At 37.8% G+C, this 20,038-nt stretch overlaps 1 protein-coding gene across 2 annotated transcripts in view; it reads right to left on the bottom strand.

The window, feature by feature from the left end:
* Positions 1–20,038, bottom strand: part of LOC131685117 (hemicentin-1-like) — a 574,669-nt gene that overhangs the window by 146,484 nt on the left and 408,147 nt on the right. For both annotated transcript variants that reach the window (XM_058968577.1, XM_058968578.1), the window contains exon 4: positions 19,123–19,323. In XM_058968577.1, coding sequence (XP_058824560.1) covers positions 19,123–19,323 — 201 coding nt within the window. The remainder of the gene's footprint in view (positions 1–19,122; positions 19,324–20,038) is intronic.

Below are 20,038 nucleotides of genomic sequence, written 5' to 3'. Positions count from 1 at the left end.
GTCGCGTACAACAGACGGGAAACAGCATTTCCGTGCCGGAGGGAGAAGATTTATGCGACGGGCAACTAATCCCAAACTGTTCACCTATAAATCACCGTATAGAGAGCTAATAAATAAAACATTTTGCACCATTTTCCCCTCCTATCCCAATCGGGGCAGGGCGGGGTGAATGTGCGGGGAAGTGACTGCCGCGTGTTGTTATTGCTATAGGAGCAGTGCTGTTTTCCCACGGCTTCCTGTTGGGGCTGCTGGCTGCACCGAACGAACGGAAGGTGACGGGAGAGCACATATAACTATTTTCTTTCGATTCAAACGTTTTTTTTTGCACGGGTGTGTTAGTCACGGGCTACCTTTGCAGAATGAATTCAAACTGAAAATAGCATTAAGATTTTATTTTGGATGCTCTCACTTTTCCTGTTTCCCGCAGGATGCTCTGCCGGAAAGTTCGCTGCACTCGACGCAAGTGGGTTAACTTTTCTGGATTCGAAGAAAGGTAAAGACGTAAAGTACCGGGAAACTGATCACCGAAAAGAGCAATAACTTCGATGGTAAATATTTATGTTTACCTTTAACTAGTCTAAGTTCATGCTCAGATTTGTCATAATTTAGATCCATCTTCTGTAATTGATTATTTTACAATGTCAAAAATACGATGGATAGCCGCACTTTCTTGGTCGCAGTAAGTTAGAATCATTTTAAAAACGTGCTAGAGATTCCAGTGATGGATACGTCCCTTATAGGTGAATGAATCTCCGCGTGTATTCTGCTGATGTGGCTCAGCCCATCCGAACGATCGATGCATGGCAATTTGTGATAATATTGAACCTCGATTACCTTGTTATTTCCGGCAATTGGAGCGGAATTCTCAGGAGCGGCGATGTTTGCCCCCTTGTTTTCACTTCCGCTACCGCTTGTATGCAGGTATGTGTGTTCTAGGTATGTACCTACACTACACTATCGGTTCAACAAACTACAGAAAAGCGTTGTTGAGGTAGGTTCTCTGTTACTTCGAAAGTATCGACGTTGGTTGATTCCGGGTCAGCTGCAACGTGTTGCATTGACTGTGATGGGAAATTGTGTTAAGTTTTCGTTTTGGCGAATAATGAACGAGGCGAGTTAGAGGAATTTGGAAGCATGTTTCAGCCGTGGCTTTTCAACGAGTGATGAAATTCCGAGAATAATTCTTCGCATAATATTTAATGGCCTCCTCCATAGTTTTGCACATTCTGGACAAAATAACGAACAAGCTTTATTTTTAACGGAAATTCGATCCAGATCCTAAATAAAGTTGTACAAGCTCGCCCCGATCCTGAAACATAATTAGGCTACAGTAAACTAAAGCTGTTATTCGCAGAAATGCATTCAACGGCTTTGGACCATCCAAACCAACAAACTACACCACTAATGAACAAGTAAATTCCAAACAGGGCGGACACACGGCCGAGACAGGTTTGAGCGTCTATTGATCACGGACGAGTATGACCGCTCGAAATATGACGAACTAAATGACTAGTTGGACGGTCAGCACATGGATTTCCTCGGGATATGAATATCTCCGATTCCAACTAACGAACACGTCGGTCAAGAAAAGTGCACAAAGCAAACGGGAAAAACATAAAGTTAACGACCCACTTTAAGTACGCGTGCACTGTACTATAGAAATCCAAAGAAAATGCCATTATTCTCGAGTCGGCAGTAGAGATTGAATCGATCGAGATATCCTGCAACCTAGGTCAACCTCAACTCAGACCACTCTATGTACTTATTACAATCAGGTTCCGCGCATGTCAGTTCCGCAAACAACCTACACACAATATTCTTTGAAATACTAGGCAATTTAGAACAATGGAGTGGCCAGATATGGTGCATTTAACTGTACTGTTTGCGATACAAAAATTGGAATCCAACATCGAAATAAGAAAATATTCAAGAGCAAAATTTGTTTTCTTTTCATATTTATATTCAATCAGATTTTGTCCGCGTTGAGTGTCTATCATCAATAACTAGTGAATCCGCTCGCTTGGGATTTTATTCGAGAACACGGATTGTAGATGGTAGAAAGGAACGCCATTATTTTTAAAAGTTTTTACGAAATTCTTGAGAACCACATTATATGCAACGGTGGAAACGAAGATTTACAGGTTTTGACTGCTGGATTGAATTTTGCATTATCTTGTCATATCGTGAAGTTGATTCGACTAAGCCAAAACTTTCTTCACGTAATGCTCATTACGCCGCAAAAAATAACAGGATTGGATGCAAATTTACTGCACACAAGTTACTGTGGCCACACCTGCTTTCAGGTTAACACAATTTTTTCCTCTTGATTTTTGTTGATAACCCAGTCAAGTGATAAATTAACTGAATAAAAAAAAACAACTATCATGGCCGTTTATGATTCCTTCAGTATCAGTGATTAGTGACGTGTCAATAAATTTGGTTGAGAGGGGGTGTTGCTGAAAATAGTTCATTCTTTGATAAAATATTGGTAAGTGAAAGCAATAGATTATCCCACTGTCCGTCAAGTGAAGCAGATGTGGATTAGTTCCTATATTCTGTATCTGTTCCCAATTCCAAGGTAGTGTTGATTTGATTCACGGAATTTAGATTAGTTTCCTTAGATATCTTCATTCCTCGAAACAACTACGTTGAGCAAGAAGGTTGTCAAATCGAGATCTCCTTTTATTCAAACGATAACACAATCGAGCTAAGACTACACGATTGGTCACCGTTTACTACAAAAGATTCGATTACATCATTTATTACAATACAGAGAAGTGAATTTCATTACAAATGAACCTTAGAGAACGCTGTGTAATAAACATTAACAAAGTTTGTTTTTTAGTGTTTCGGATTCTCCTCGTCAGTAACTAGCACCAACTGGGTGTCTCTTTAGACGATGTATCTAGACCAGTACCCATTTTGCACTGGTTAGGTCTTGCACAAAAGAATGCATTAGTGCAATCGAGTTGAACTACCACCGTATGAGCATCGTTGTGCGTTCTGCAGGTTGATACGTTCTGCAGCGACTTTTTGTGTTCGATCTTCTCACTGACAACATTGACTGCACTCTGCTTCTCGCTAAGCTGGACTTCAACGTTTCTGGTAGGTCTCTGCGGAGAATACACTTCTATCGGCGTTCTACTTATCGCACGCAGTACGGCCAGAATAACCCGGTAGATGATTGCTGTCCGCTCTTCAATAGCGTTTTTCACAATTTTTACTTTAATTTAAGTAGAGAAATGTTCAAATTGGTCGGTGTTAAGTCAGACCGGACTAAGTGACAAAATATTGATTTCGAGAAAAACGAGTTTAAAGTTTGAATCGCAGCATCCTTTACATTATGATAGGAAATTAATTTTTGCCATAATTCTTGTTTATTGTTACATATTTCAAATCTGGCAAAAGTCGAATGTAGCTGACGAAATTCTGTATCCAGTGCTATCATTATCTCATTTTTTGATATTTTGCGACTTAGTCCGGTCTGACTTAACACCGACCAATTGAAAATAGGTTTATGTTAGTATAGTATTTTAGTCTGTAACTTTTTCATACCTAATATTTTTCTAGCACATATAGGGTTCCAAAACCGCTTTTCTTAAAAGTGTTAGAGTAAAGAAACACCAAAAACCTGCTTTGATCAAGATAGATGCTTCTCTATCAGTGTTAGAAGCTGCTGAATTTTTACATACCAATCCTTAATACACATCTCCTGCAAAGTTTTCAATAGTTCGTTTGGGCGGAAAAAGTAGCCGAAAGCAGTCCAAATTGATAAGAATTATCAGTTTGCAAACATATTTGAAGCAAACGAAGATATATCAAAATATAATTTTTCACCGATAACTGAAAATGTCTCTGGTAGCACTGCTCCAGTAGAATCCAATCAGAGCAGTTGCCGGATTGACTAGCAGTCTTCGACAAAGTTGTAGACAATTAAATTATTTTTCTTATTTTCACTTATAGTGATAATACGATGCATACAGTGCCACCAAGCGGAAAAAATGCGAGCTGGTGGGTTTTCTCCATGTAAATTGTGGAAAAATCCCATACAAACTTCAGGCACGTTGGTCCGGTAGTTAGACTTGTCCGATTTGCTTCAAATTTGGTGCAAGTACTTCTGGTGGGACTGGGAATCGACTCAGGGGTGGGCCGATAGGGGTCATTTTTTTCCTGTCACTCTAGTGGACACCTGTTTTCGGGGCGAATAGATACTTTTTCCTCATCAACTGCATATCTTAGGGATCGTTCATTTCTATCTAGCTGTTATACACTTCCGTTTCATCATCGTGATTGCTGCCTTTATGTTCGCGATCACCTGATTTCTTTCTTGCTTTTCGCCGTTACAAGTGCGAACTTTCTCAACAATAGTACTGGCTGTAGATTTTGAGGTGCTTGACACAGCTTTCGACATTATCGATATATTACTGGAACAGCTGCCAGAAAATTGGTAATTGTTTATGTTCAGCGGTGTCTGAGCAGGGTGTATGGTCATGTGTCGTTTTTCACTTAACTGGCACGTATTTGTTTGTCCTTGATATGTACAAAGAAGTCTCTATGTAACGGTACTATCGCATTATGTTTTGTACTGCAGAACCAGGTAATGAATCGGCCCACCGGCATTCTTTCCACAAAACACTGTCTGAAATACGAGAAGGAAGTTTCTACATGTTTCTGTCGGAATGGATTCGTTTGCTCCCAAATGTGACATGAATCTTTAACTGAGCAGTGTACGATCTGGTAACCGAACATTGATTTTCTCATCGTTCATCGTTTATGTAGACTTAGAAAATTGTTATCAATTTCGCGAAAACTCAGGTAATCCTGTTTTCGCATTTGATTTCGACAAGGCTGTTCTCATCACACTCATCAAGTGCGAAACCATTTTATGACTCAACGAGTGTCGTCATAGCTAGAGCTTCCATTTCTCGACGGTTTTCTGCTTAGCGGGATTCGGGAAATAAATAAAAAAATCCCGAGAATACATAGGAAAAAAAGGAATGACTTCTTTCCTTGAACATAAAAGCCTACATTTAAAAGTTTTCTAACCTAATTGATTGCATGTATATCTGTCCTAAAACAGTTGTCGCAAGATGTCAGTTTGACGGACTACACAACATTGAATCATTTGATAACTCGTTACACAGTTTATACAATATCAACTTCTTTTGAATAATTTTTCTTGGATCGACCTTGGATAACCTAAATCCTGGTAATCAAGATTACGATTGCGACGATATCCTGGACGCGGCTACTAGAGTTACTATCCAAAATTGGAATTCGTTGGAGAACATTTTGATGAAATAAGATCAATTTAATGTAAAGCATCTTTGGTTACCTTGGATGAAATGATTCAGCATACCGGCTTGAACCTTCGTTCGAACCGGTCGAAAAATCTTGGTAGCTCCTGGTTTACCTAGAGTTTTTCAACAGCAACAGTCTTTCTCAAGGCTACCTATATTTTCGCTCGATCAGTCTTTCTCAAGACTACCTATATTTTTTCGACAATTAGTCTTTTTCAAGACTACCTACTCAATCAGTCTTTTTCAAGACTACAAAGTCTTTTTCAAGACTAAAACATTTTTCAAGAACAATTCAGCCTAAAGAAATATTTAATTCTTCCAACATGCCAGGGTCCTCCCAGAAAGGCCGTGTGCCAAAAATTAAAGCAAAACGGAAAAGGGTATCTTCTCCACCCGAAAATTCAATTGACTGCAGCAACTCATTCGATGTTTTATCCGAATGTGAGGCTGATGAAATTTCTAAATTTCCTCGCATTGCGCATAATGCCAATGAGAAGAAAACGCAATCACCTCCACCTATAACAGTGATGATCTCCGACTTCAAAGCCTTTCGAACGTTCCTTCCGGACGTAAAAGTGTCTTTTCAGATTGGCCGAAGAGGAGAATGTCGAGTTACAGCGGAGGAATTGATTGGCCACAAACGACTACTCCAGTATCTTACGGAGAAGTTATATAAATTTTATTCATATGATTTCAAGACAGATAGACCATTCAAGGCTGTCTTGAAAGGGCTACCACAAGGTCAAAGTTTGGATGAAATATCCAACGAATTGAAAAATTTACTTGGCTTTTCTCCTTAACAAGTTATTCTTATGAAGAGAAAGGCTAGCGGCGATAACACGCCAGTACGCTCTGGAATTATCCAGGAACTTTATTTAATTCGAATTTAATCGAATTTCTGGGGTTGTCCAGTTCGAGAAAAATATAAATTCTCGTTCTAGACAACAAAAACAACAAATAAAAAATGTACCTACTTTTCAGGTACACTTCAAGAAAACAGGTCCAAACGTGTTAATCCGATTCAATATTGATTAACAACTTCTTCTACCTCCGTCACACCATCCTACAATGGTGTGTCATCTTATGCTTCAGTGGCAGGTAACAAGACCAAAATAACGGCTACAGTTACCACGCCCACAAACTCGTTTGCACCCAACGCTTCCTTTAGTCCAATGGATCTAGGTAGCGTAACGGAAGAAAAAATAAAATACCTGCAGGACTCAATGTTACCTATGATGATTGCCATGTTAAATTCTACCTCCATATTTGAAGCTTTTAAGCGGGTTGGGAATTTGATAACAAAATTGTAATGAAATTAAAGTTTAACAATGACTTTAAATAATCATTTAAATTTATTAAATTGGAATGCTCGTTCATTAAAAACGTGCGAAGACGAATTTTCCAACTTCTTGAGGATACATAATGTGCATATCGCCGTTATGATCGAAACTTTTTTAAAACCAAATATTAAATTGAAGAATAACTCTAATTTTGTTATTCATCGATTTGATCGAATTGTTGGATTCGGCGGAGGAAGCGCAATAGCGGTTAATCGCAGGATCAAACATTCCGTTACGCCGTCTCTTGACACCGAGGTGAATCATTTTTACTGCAGCAGCCTATTTGCCTTTTCAGTGCACTGGCGAGCAAATTAATTTCTTGAAAGGAGACTTACAAAAACTTACAAGAAATCGGTCGAAATTTTTCAGAATCGATGATTTTAATGCCAAACACCGAGCCTGGAATAATGCTCAAAGCAATTCCAACGGTAAACTAATTTTTAATGATTGCTCTGCTGGTTATTATTCAATTTTGTTCCCGAATGGTCCTACATGCTATTCGTCTGTAAGCAATCCATCAACAATTGATTTGGTTTTGACAGATCAAAGTCACCTTTGTAGCGAATTGATTACACATGCTGACTTTGATTCTGATCATCTTCCAGTAACTTTTTCAATTTCTCAAGAAGCTGTTTCCAATCCCATTAGCTCAGTGTTCAATTATCACAAAGCGAATTGGGAAAAGTACAAAACTTATATTGAGAATAATTTTAATCATGACCTTGATTTATAAAATAAAGCTGACATTGATAGGGCATTACAAAATTTAAGTGATTCTATAGTTGATGCTAGAAATTTATCAGAAAAAATTTAAGACTCCTTTTATTGACAACGATCTTCAACTTCTGATTCGATTGAAGAATGTTCGAAGACGTCAATATCAACGTTCTCGTGATCCTGCTATGAAATGTATCTATCAGGATCTACAAAACGAAATTAAGCATAGATTCACACTCTTAGGAAATGAAAATTTCGCGAAAGAGGTTGAACAAATCAAGCCAAATTCTAAACCTTTCTGGAAACTTTCCAAGGTTTTTAAGAAACCTCAGAAACCAATTTAAAGGAAGGTGACCACATACTTCTTACAAACGAAAAAAAAGCTCAAAAACTTGCTCAGCAGTTTGAAAGCGTCCATAATTTTAATCTCAACGTTGTGAGTCCTATTGAAACCGAAATCTTACAAAAATATGAAAACGTTTCAAATCAAGTATTGTCTCTAGACGATATTGCTGACACAAATTATGATGAGATCAAATCCATCATGAAAAAGTTAAAAAATATGAAAGCTCCAGGTTATGATGGAATTTTTAACATTCTTCTTAAAAACCTTCCCGAAATCACCATGAGATACTTGGTCAAAATATTCAACAAATGTTTTGAATTAGCATACTTCCCTGAAAGATGGAAAAATGCCAAGATTATTCCAATTTTGAAGCCAGATAAAAACCCAGCAGAAGCATCTAGCTATCGACCAATTAGCTTACTCTCTTCTATTAGTAATTTTTTTGAAAAAAACCATCCTAACTAGAATGATGTCTCATGAACTTGTGAGAGTAACTAATATGATAAAGGCAAATATATCAGAAGGCTATTCCACTGGAGTTGCTCTTCTAGACATCGAAAAAGCTTTCGACAGTGTTTGGCACAAAGGTTTAATTTTTAAAATGTGGGATTTCAATTTTCCAACTTACATAATAAAGATAATTAAAAATTTTCTCACTAACCGTACCCTACAGGTTTCTTATCGGAATTGTAAATCTAATAAGCTACCCGTTAAAGCAGGCGTCCCTCAAGGATCAAGTGTCGCACCAATACTATACAATATTTTTACCTCTGATCTTCCAAATCTACCTACAGGCTGTAAAAAGCCACTTTTCTGTGATGATACTAGCATCAGTGTGGAAACATGTAATGAAAACAAAGCAACTGATACTAGCATCTCAGCCACTGGGAGGAGTCTTCGACTGCAACGAAGCTTGAATATTTTCAATGATTACCTGAAAAAATGGAAAATTTCCACTAATGCGGCAAAACAGAATTGATTGTGTTTCCGCATAAGCCAAGAGCTTCTTCTCTTAAACCAATTAATAACAGTATTATTAAATTTAATGGTTTGAATTTAACGTGGTCAGATAAAGTTAAAATATTGGGTTTGATTTACGATAAAAAACTTACTTTTGACGTAGGACTACGTCTTTGTTTTCGATATAGGGGTGCACGTTGCAAATTCTACAAAAATGGTATGTAACGAAAAGTGGTCCAATTTTAAACGCGTATAATTCAGCCATCTTACGGTAAATTTTCAATTTTTTGCGCGCATCGCTCAGAAATACTTCTAAAAATAGATTCCAATAGATAAACCAAAAGATTTTCGATATCATGGCATTAAAATTTTAAATAATGTTCAACATAGTTAAAATACCACGCATTTGCACACAGAAGGCTGCGCTTCCCTAGTCTGGCACGACAGATTTATGTATTTAACGAGCTACGCTTCTATGAATGACGTCATCATCGACTATTTAAAGAGCAGATTTGGTCGGGTAAGCTCAGTTGCCTCTTGGACAGCAGGCAGAGCAGAGCACTGCGCTGGTGGTACTAGTTGTCTCTTTCGCACCACCCATCATCACCAGCGCTGACTCATTCTGCTTGGTGCGTATCTTCCATTCGTGTACGGACACGATGTACTGGCACAGCTTTTTGATTCAAGCACGGTACACCGTTCGCTTGGGTTTATTGTTTGAGGCGAATGTGTAGGTATATTCAAGTGTTGCGTGTATGATAGCTTTCGGTTTTTCTTTGCGTTGTCGTTTCCATGACAGGCTAAGGAGACGAAAACTTTCTTAGCAACAAATTCACGCGAATGGATAGAAGAAAGTACAACGAAGGTTTATTATTTACGTTTCATCAATTTATTGATTCCACGAGATTCATTTCCACTCAGCCTATTCCACTTTGATTCTACCAATACATAGGTACTACAAAGCCTACTTATGAATGGATGCACTGTTACTCAAAAAATCGCTGCAAAAAATGCATCTAAGTCCATCCATAAAACTATTTTCGATTCTTGTATATGTTTTGCTTCGATATATGATTAAGACCACTGCATTCGCTACATTTATGTGTATTTTAGGAAAATTACAATAACAGCAAAATAAAACTATAAAGCTTGTCCTATGCAAGAACTGTGACTGTATTGCCTAAAACACGACTTTTAAGCATCGGTCTGGTTGTTTACCGCACACAATAGAAAACTTTTTAAAATTTTAAAGCAGTTCCAGATATTAGTTCGGTTTTCCATCGCAGTTTTCTGCCTGCTTTCTTTAATCGGATTTGATCGCTCACTGTAAATAAAATGACCTGATGAGCAAGACGGTTTGATACATGAAGTGAACTGTAGAAAGAAATGTTTGATTAATTATTAATCCAAATGTAATAAGAAATTAAATATTTCACGCATTGCAGTCCTACGTCTGCAATTCGTACAACCCCATAGGGCTGTCCCTTGTAGTTTTAAGGATCACAATGAAGGAATCCAAACAAAATGCAACAAATATATAAAATGTTTATACCCTCTTATAAACAGGAATTCTAGGCTCTGCCTAAAGAACAATCTATTAATTTATAAACAAATATTGAGACCGGCAATGCTAGATGAAGTGCCAATCTGGGCAAGTTGTTGTGCTACTAGGAAGAAAACGCTTCAAAGGATTCAGAATAAAATTCTGAAAATGATTTTGAAGCGTCCTCTCTGGTTTAGCACAAATGAGTTGCACAGACTCGCAAACATAGAAACATTAGAAATTATGACGAACAGTATTATAAGCAACTTCCGACAAAAATCGTTGCAATCTTCAATTGCAACGATTAGCTCTCTTTATAGTTTATAAGTTAGTTTATAAGATTTGTTTAACTCCTTATTTAGAAGACAAGTAGGTTTAAAACATCCTACTGAAAAAAATACTTAACTGCGAAAGCATATTATAAATTAATAATAATTAACTGAATCATGTAAACAATAGGGATGAAAAGTCACCACTTGTTGCTGAACACCCAATATACTAAATTAGAAATGTAATGCAAACAAAACAATATAATCAAATAGAAAATGATATATATATAAAAAAATAATAATTCAGCTGCTCCAGGGTAGTGTGCGATCAAGTGAAAAAACGTGATATATGGAGTCCGTTCCTGGTACAGTTGGATCAGCATCACTCCGAATTAATATTGAATTAAAATAAAGCGGATAATGGACGAACTGAGCAGCGATGGGTGAAATCTACCATCGATTTTCTGTTATGAGCGAGTGTCCGAATTTCTTGGTCTTCAAAAATAGTGCATCCTTGAAAGCGACATTGAAAGAGTTTGGATATGGGACAGATTCGGTATTCTGTACTTCTTTTGACGTAGGACTACGTCTTTGTTTTCGATATGGGGGTGCACGTTGCAAATTCTACAAAAATGGTATGTAACGAAAAGTGGTCCAATTTTAAACGCATATAATTCAGCCAGCTCACGATAAATTTTCAAATTTTTTGCGCATATCGCCCCGAAATACTTCTAAGAAGAGATTCCAATAGATAAACCCAAAGATTTTTGATATCATGGCATTAAAAATTTAAATAATGAACAACCTAGTCAAAATATCGCGCATTTACACACAGAAGATAGCGCTTCCCTAGTCCAGCACGACAGATTTGTGTACCTAGCGCGCTACGCTTCTATGAATGACCTCATCATCGACTATTTAAACGGACGGATTTCGCCAAAACGCTCAGTTGCCTCTTGAACAGCAAGCGGAGCAGATCACTGCGCTGTGTGTTTTCACAGCCAGTGTAGCTGAGTTAGAAGTTCGTTACACTGCTTGTGGAGGTACGCTACCCAGTGCTGTCCAACACGCGACTGAGCTAGTCTGTTCGAATACTATGCTTTATTTGTGTTGTGCTCGTATCCAGCACACTTTTATGTATAATTATTCGTACACAAAATCGAGCGCGAGCTCCATTTGCAAACACGGTTAACATAGTGTCGTGGTATTAGTTGTCTCTTTCGCTCTACCCAGCATCGTCAGAGTTGATTCATTTTGCTTTGTGCGCTTGGGTTCAATATTTGAGGCGAATCCTAGGTAGATCTAATTTGTTACTAAATTGCACAACGAAAGTTCATTATTTACGTTTGATCAATTCATTGATTCATTTCCCTTTCACGTGATTCATTTCCACTCAGCCTATAGTATTTTGATCCTACTAATAGGTTAGTATGTACCAAAGCCTATGTATGAATGAATACACTGCCACTTGAAAAACCGTTGCAAAAACGCATCTTAATCCATATATAAAATTATTTTAGATTCTTGTTTCGATATATGATTAAGACCACTGCATTCGCTACATTTGTATGCGTACTTTAAGAAAATTACGATAATGGCAAAATATAACTAGAAAGCTTGGTCTAAACATGAAATGTGATTATATTGCTTAAAATTTGATTTTTCTTCACTGGTCCGGGTTTTTTACCACACACAATCGTAAAGTTTTTACAAGCTAATCTTATGCTATAAAGATTTAGCTTCAGATATTAGTTCGGTCACAGTTTTCTGTCTTCTTTCTTCAGATTTTCTTAAATAAGTTTAATCGGATTCGATCACCTACTACAAATGAAATGACCTGATAACCAAGAAGGTTTGGTTCAATGCGTAACATTCGATGTTGATTGGTTGTGATTAAACCATACGTAAAAAATATGTTTTATTTATTATTACTAAATATGAAATATTTATTACATTAAGTAGTATAGTCCTACGTCTACAGCTCGTGCAACCCCATAGGGCTGCTCCTTGTAGTTTTTTTGCAAATTTAAATATCACGGAATGCAAAATTGTATGTATAATTCATTTAATAAAATTGATATTACTATTCCATTGAACGAAATATGCATTCGATGAACGGAACAAATAGCGTTTGCGTTAAGTACGATATTTTTACAAACCTTCCCAATTTTTAAAAGAAATCAGCCCAATTGCGGTAAATAATCTCTATCTGCAAACACATTAATTGAAGACCTAGTTATTAAAATAAGTAAGAACTACTTAAAAAATCCCTAAATTGGTTCAACGATTGCGGAGATATCATACGCACCACTAACGCTACTGTAAAGAAATACTTCGTGGTAATAATCAGCGATTTTGGCATGAAAACATGAACTTTCTTTAGCAAACATTTGCGTAAGGTATAGAACCAGTTGAAAACGTATAATTTACAATTGCCGGTCGAGATATTGCCTGCAGATTTTTTTGCAGAAGGTAAGTTATATGGAATAAATTAAAAATCCTTAACCCAGGATTCCCAAATTCCGGGAATGAGGAAACTCAAGCCAAAAATCCCGGGATTCTCGCGAAAGAAATGTCCGGGATGGAACCTCTAGTCATAGTACGGATAGTAGAAAGATATGTTTATCAAAAGATGTCGGCAAAAAATTAAAAAAAAAAGAATTATTTTGAGAAATATTTATTATCATGTTGTCAAGGACTACAGGCTAAAAATTGGGAAGTAAACAGTCTATTAATACAAGTTATCCTTCATATCCTAGAAAATAAATTCCAACTACTGCAAAAAATTCGGAGACAGGAACTCAAGCTGAGAAATAGCAATAATGCCATGATTAAATATCATAGGTTAGAGCCAGTCTGAATTTAGCATTAGATAGATGGCGAATATTTAAATAATTTTATGTTTACCTGCATGTTGTAAAGATTAAATAATAAAAGATATTGTAACACCTAAATATCGGACAGAAACCAAGAAAAAAACCTATTTTAATCCACCTAGCGGTGCAATTGTGCCTTTCTCAATCATGAATCACGAGAATGTGTGCGTTGTTTATATTCATTAAAAGAGTTCGAGTTCTAAAATTTTGAAAAAAAGAAACAGCCACGGTAATATTGAACTTGAAAAAAGGTGCGAAATCGGCAAAGTCCCGAAAAGTCGATTTTTATAAAAAAAAAATTTTCGAGATAACATAAAATCTCGACGTTTCATGCATTTTAAAGATGTATGGCATCAAAAATACGAATTCGATTTCTGAAATTTCATGTGGTCACCCCTTTGAAAAAAAATTTGAGTTCCGGCTTATATGGGAATTTCATATGTGACCGGACGGTTTAGTCTATATTTCCGGAACCATATAAGCGATCCGTACGAAATTTTATAGACATCTATGGGGATATTATAGCTATCATTTAGGACTAAGTTTGTGAAAATTGGCCCAACCATTTCCGGGAAACTGATGTGAGTTCGTAAATTTTGAAAGATGGCCGCTTTTCCCGGGCACTTCCGGAACCGTCTATGGTGGTTAATGTAGTCAACGAAAGTTTGGTTGGCCGTCGGTGACCTAGAACAGCAAATTTAAGTTGTTTGAGAGACATTTTAGCGAAATTTTTACCTTTTTTGCTTTCATCGGAGTATCGGTTTGAATCACAATTTGCTATGTGATCGCACGCCACAACCTGTAACTCCGGAACCGGAAGTCGGATCGGGATGAAATTAAATAGCCATTTACGGGGACGCAATACCTTTCATTTGAGGCCAAGTTTAGTCGAATCGGTCTAGCCATCTCCGAGAAACCGATGTGACTGTTATTCTGAATTTAGATACTTCCGCCGGGGCTTCCGGAACCGAGGATGGTGGCCAATGTGGCCAAATAGACTTTGAATGGATGTTAGTGACCTAATACTACAAATCGAAGCAGTTGTGGTCATATTTTGGAAAAATTTTCACCTTTTTACATTCATTGCAGAATTTATTAAAATCGACATTTTCTGCGTGTTCGTACTTATCACCCTGTAATTCCGGAACCGGAAGTCAGATCCATTAGAAATTCAATAGCAGCCTATGGGAATGTTGCACCTTTCATTTGAGACTAAGTTTGTCAAATCGGTTCAGCCATCTCTGATAAAAATGAGTGACATTTTTGGTCACATACACACACACATAGGGTTCGTCGCGGTTGCGGTAATTACCGCAACCGCGCGGTATTTACCGCACCCGCACCGCAAGAACTGCGGTGCGGTGAGACACTTTTTCCCGCGGATGCGGTGCGGGAAATGAGCTTTTACCGCGCGGTATTACCGCAACCGCACTTCAAAAAATAATTGATGAAGTCTGCAGTCTACATTAAAAGGTGAATTAAAACTATAACTCTATAACTTTTGGCATTTGAGAAGGACGCAACTAGATTTACTTTCTGAACGAATGTTTAGCAATGTCATTATTAGAAACATCTCTCTGTCAGAACGTTCGAGTTTTTTATTACTCTACAATAGAGAAACATGATAAACCTCTAATTGCTCTAATTTCCATAGACTTGACAATGACTTAAAAAGAAATCTGAATATAAACTGTATTCGAACTATCGCTACTTGATTTTTTACATTTTAGTCATTCAAATATGATAAAACATACTGTTACTAAGAAATAAAATCTGTAAGCTGTGTCCAATGTAATTTGGCACCATTATTTTACTACATATTTTGAAAACTATTTATTTTATACTTCAAAGAAAAAAAACTACAAACGAACATTTTCAAATACATAAAACGCAAAATCCAATCATTGAAAAACAATTGAATTTTGTTGTTAAATCCTATTACAAAATGCATCATTTCTCCTGATTCCTCTTGGCAATCGTGGAATTATGAATCGTTTTTGATGACATTTTCTCAATTGTGAATTTTGATTAATTTGGAGAACTTCGAGATGAACTAATGGTACTACGGCTTAAGAACAATCCAAAGAATGTAATTATCATCATCATACCAATTGGAATTTGGAAGAATTTTTTTTTTCTCGCGCGTCCATTGTTCGTCTAACTGGGAATATTTTCTACCAAAATTAACAAATAATATTTTTCAGTTAGGAGTATTTTGTAACTTTTTGAAAGTAAAGCTTTCGAAGTTAGTGTAGGGCATTGCGATTTCTTTGTCTTCCTCAAGGTCTTCCTTCATATTGTGACAAGTGTAAAAGATAGCCCAGATGCCAAATTTTGCGTAGTTTGGACAGTTTTTGCCTTAATGGAAAATTTATATCGAAACTTTAACGTAGGGGTTAGGTATTTTTACATAAACTCTGTATACAAAGTTTGAAAGAAATCGGTTAAGAAGTTTTTGAATGGCAGGTAACACCTGTTTTTCCAGAGACGTTCTACAAAAAGCTTCGTCACCGAGTCGTTTGTCGATATTTTTGCATAGAAAAATTACAGCATGTTATTGAAATGATACACTATAATGTACAAAAGTTTTGATCAGTTCGTTTCACGCAAAGTTTTAAAAAAATCGAGAAAAAGTGTTTTTTTTCACGCCAAAACCCTTACCCCTCATAATAAAACTTGCAAAATTGAATATTTTCATAAATGTTACATTCTGAGGAGTCCGTCAAAGATAATTTTCGTCTAAATAAGAATAACATTTTTCTATATATGGCTATACAAAACAAATGAATAATTTTTCAGCACAATTTTTAAAATACATGATTTTTACCGCATTTACCGCATTACCGCGCGGTGCGGTGCGGTAAATACAATGCGGTTGCGGTAAGCGGTGCGGTTTTATTATTTTTTTGCGGTTGCGGTGCGGACTATCCATTTACCGCCCACATCCGCACCGCGACGAACCCTACACACACATACACACACACACATACATACATACACAGAAACATACACACACACAGACATTTGCCGAACTCGACGAACTGAATCGAATGGTATATGTCACTCGGCCCTCCGGGCCTCCGTTAAAAAGTCGGTTTTCAGAGCAATTGCAATACCTTTCTATTGAGAAAGGCAAAAATATTATAGATGGATAATCAAGAGGCCAAACATTAAGAATGTACAATACGGAGACTCACACAAAACACAAAATAATTTATGCAAAACCAAGTTTAGCATCTACTCAGCACCGAAAGAAAATCATGGAGGATGACAGCACTGGAACAATCGCATGGTCATTCAGTAAATTATTTTCCGAGCTTAACTCTGACTCGGCTGATACACCAAATCTGTTCTGCTTTAACTTCGCCTTGAATAAAAGTTATGTAGTGGATGAATACCAAAAAAAAACGTTCCACTGAATGTCTGCTCTTTTGACCGCTCTCGTAAACTGCAAATAAGATATATATCATATTCATAATCCCCAGACATTATCTTCTTTTTTTGCCCTAGTCATCGTTTTTATCTCCCATTCCAGGGGGTTATACATTACGACGAATAGCCATTCTCACACACGATAACTAACCATCCCCAGCGTACGTAAGAACAGATGCGAGCACGCATTGAGTCGAAAATTCATGACTTCTGACAAATAACGACTTTTTGGTGGATGAGTTAGGGTGGGGTGCAAGAAACAAAAAAAAAGTCCTAGAATTAGAAATAAAACCGAAACTTTTCTCTTTGTCGCCAAGAATTTTGCCAACACTCACACACACAGACACATATGGAAAAAACTTTCCGCCAGTGCCAATTTTTCACTCTCAACAACCGGTGAAATACTTTCATCCAAACTTGCGGCACAATTGATAGTCTTTTTCTGCACGTGGTAACTTTTGTTCTGTCGCGTTTTCACTGGGGAACTGGTTTTTCGTTTCCCAACTCGTGGTTTTGCGAGCACAGGCGATAACGAGGCGAAAGGGTCGAAGGGACGGGGGGCAGGATGGTAGATAATCTTTTCTAAACTACGATTAGCACAAATCATGTGGCTGCGAAATATGGCATTTGCAAGTGATAAATGAATTGCATTATCACTGTTGAACATTCAGATCCAGGTCGTACAAATGATCTGGAAAGTTTACGACAGTTTGTGCCAATTGTGGGGAAAGGGGAGAAGAAGTTTTCCCATTACCCCACAGAAGAATTTGTTCGGTTTGATTAAGCGATTATGTCAGGTGCTTTGATAGAAGTTGTCTGTTCGGCAGGAACGAGTTGAAGTTTTATTTATGTAAATTATAATACACATAATTTTTGTTGAATTTAAGATTTTTTTTAAAATTTTTGACCTATGTATTTCATTGATCCATTTCATCAAGAAAAATAGACTCGCTTTCGCCTTCCAACGTCCAACGTAGGGCCCCATAATTCACAACCACTTCTTCCACGATGTGCCAAGACAAACGAAACAGCAAACGACACCCGGTAAACTCGAAAAGCAACAGTTTCCATTCCAAATAGGAAATAATTTGTTTTCCCGCGTCCCTTTGTCCTGTGTTTAAAGCTTATCCGTCTTGAGCGTTGAAGTTTTTGTTTCGCAGTAGCGGGGAACATGATTCCACTCTCGCCTTGGAGGGTTGATAAATGTTCTTCTAGAGGAGAGCAGAAATGAAAAATGCACAGAATCTTCCCAGTCGAAATTAAACTTTTCGTTCTGTGACAATGAAAGATATACATGGCTCGTCCATTGAAATATATTTAAGAAAATAGTTCTCGCCCCAATGCGCATATTAAACCCATTTACCGAGTAGTTAATTTAACCACGAAAAATATGTAGGGCGATCCCCGGAAACCTCCTCGGAGTCCCCACCGCACCGTTCCGAAGAACAATCCAAGCTCTCGGTTCGTTCGTTCTAGATTAAATTAGAAGATTAAATGAAAATGGAAATTTCTGCTACTACTGGGAGGAAGTCTTATTTGCGAGCGGGCGATAGCCAAGAATCGACTCCGCCTCCGTTCTGTCTCCTAATCAAAGTCACCGCCCCGTGCCGTGGCAAACGGGGGGAAAATGAGCTAATGAAGCTTAAATCTGTAGCTGTTGATGCTGATTCAGCTTCCTCGCTGCCGTGGATCGGGTGGAGGGACGGTTCGGGAAGTGAAGGACATTTTTGAATCGAAGCAAAGAGGCGCCTTTTATTTGCTCCGGATTGGAGGGATTAAATTCCAAATAAGATTTATTACCGTGTCTTAAAATTTTGTGTCCGTTTCGTGGGGCAACAGGAGGATTCGGATGGCAAAGAGTAGAACTTAACTGTGGAATGTGGAGTGACTCGAATAAAAGCTTGTATTTTTCCAGTTTGTTGAAGATTTGCCTGCTTCCGACTGTTTTTGACAGAAAGGGTCGCTTTGGTCATTAAACTTTTGCGCGAGGGTTCATGATGACTGATGAGGGGGGGAGGTAAACGAAAGAAAAAGAAAGCAAACGACTCTCATTAATCTTTGCAGTGTCATAAAAAGTGAATCTGGTAATTAGTTTTTTTACAATTTAATGTTTACTATTAGTAAAGGACTTTTGGCAGTTGCTTTTGTAAAACTGAACTTTTTTTTAATTCTCCGCGATTTTTTCTGAGCAGCTAGATAGTACACATCACTTGGTATAACTGTCACGTACATCGCACCGGTAGCACTCATAATACCCCCAATCAAAACTACATTCGCTCGGTAATCCTTCTAAACAAACCACCCGAACAGAGGTCCCCCGGTCGAAACTACCTACTCACCCAGTATTTCCACGTGATGTGTAATCTCCCGCGGGTTCATGGTCGCAATCTGGCAGATGTAATCCCCGGCATCCTGGGCGGTGGCGTCCAGGATTTGAAGGGTGTACCCGTTGACCAGCCGTACTCTCGGGTCCGGTGTCACTTTCACCGAACCGGCCGTCAGTATGGCGATGCCACGTTTCCACGCTAGCACGTACGATCCTGGAATGAACAAGCGAATGGGAAAACATTTGGTCAAAATAAAAGCTTACGTCTGGGTCATTGGTTATCTGGATTGTGGTGGCTTAGATTTTTGCATACCGTTGCTGATGCAGAAACGAAATCCTCAATCCAAATAGGATTACTCATAATAGCCAATCGATTTCAATCGTAAGGCTTGAAACTAGTGTCGGCTGATAATGATCCAGTTATTGGAAAATATCCATACCTGAATGTAGATTGCATGACATGGTTCCGAATTATGAAGGCGACAAAGTGGGGCAATGTCAGTGGCGTGCGAGAGCGGTCAACTGTGTCGAATAAAAACCAACGAAAACGTATAATTCAATCGTCGAAATTCGTAACGTATATTTCACAATTGCCCTATGCAAACAATTGTGTGTCATTACAATGCTTGATTGGTACAAAGTAACCGTTCAGTCCCCATCCGGTTCCGCCTCCGATTGTGTTGGAACATTTCGTTTACAATACAAATTGATAGGTATCCTGATATCCTGAACGTCTCTAGCACGAATAGAAAAACTACCGGTGCACATCGCAGCATATTCCGATGACAGTCCCGTGACGGCAAGATACAGTGAAGCTCCAATACTAACTATTCCCTAGCGTGTGCTAGGATTCAAAATTGAGAATCGATTTTATGGTAATTGAACGATTTTCCATTCCACTAAAAGCTTTCAGTTTGAAATTACTGCGA

The sequence above is a fragment of the Topomyia yanbarensis genome, chromosome 2 (assembly GCF_030247195.1).
Source record: "Topomyia yanbarensis strain Yona2022 chromosome 2, ASM3024719v1, whole genome shotgun sequence".
Classification (NCBI taxonomy): domain Eukaryota; kingdom Metazoa; phylum Arthropoda; class Insecta; order Diptera; family Culicidae; genus Topomyia; species Topomyia yanbarensis.
This window is presented reverse-complemented; position numbering and strand designations above follow the sequence as displayed.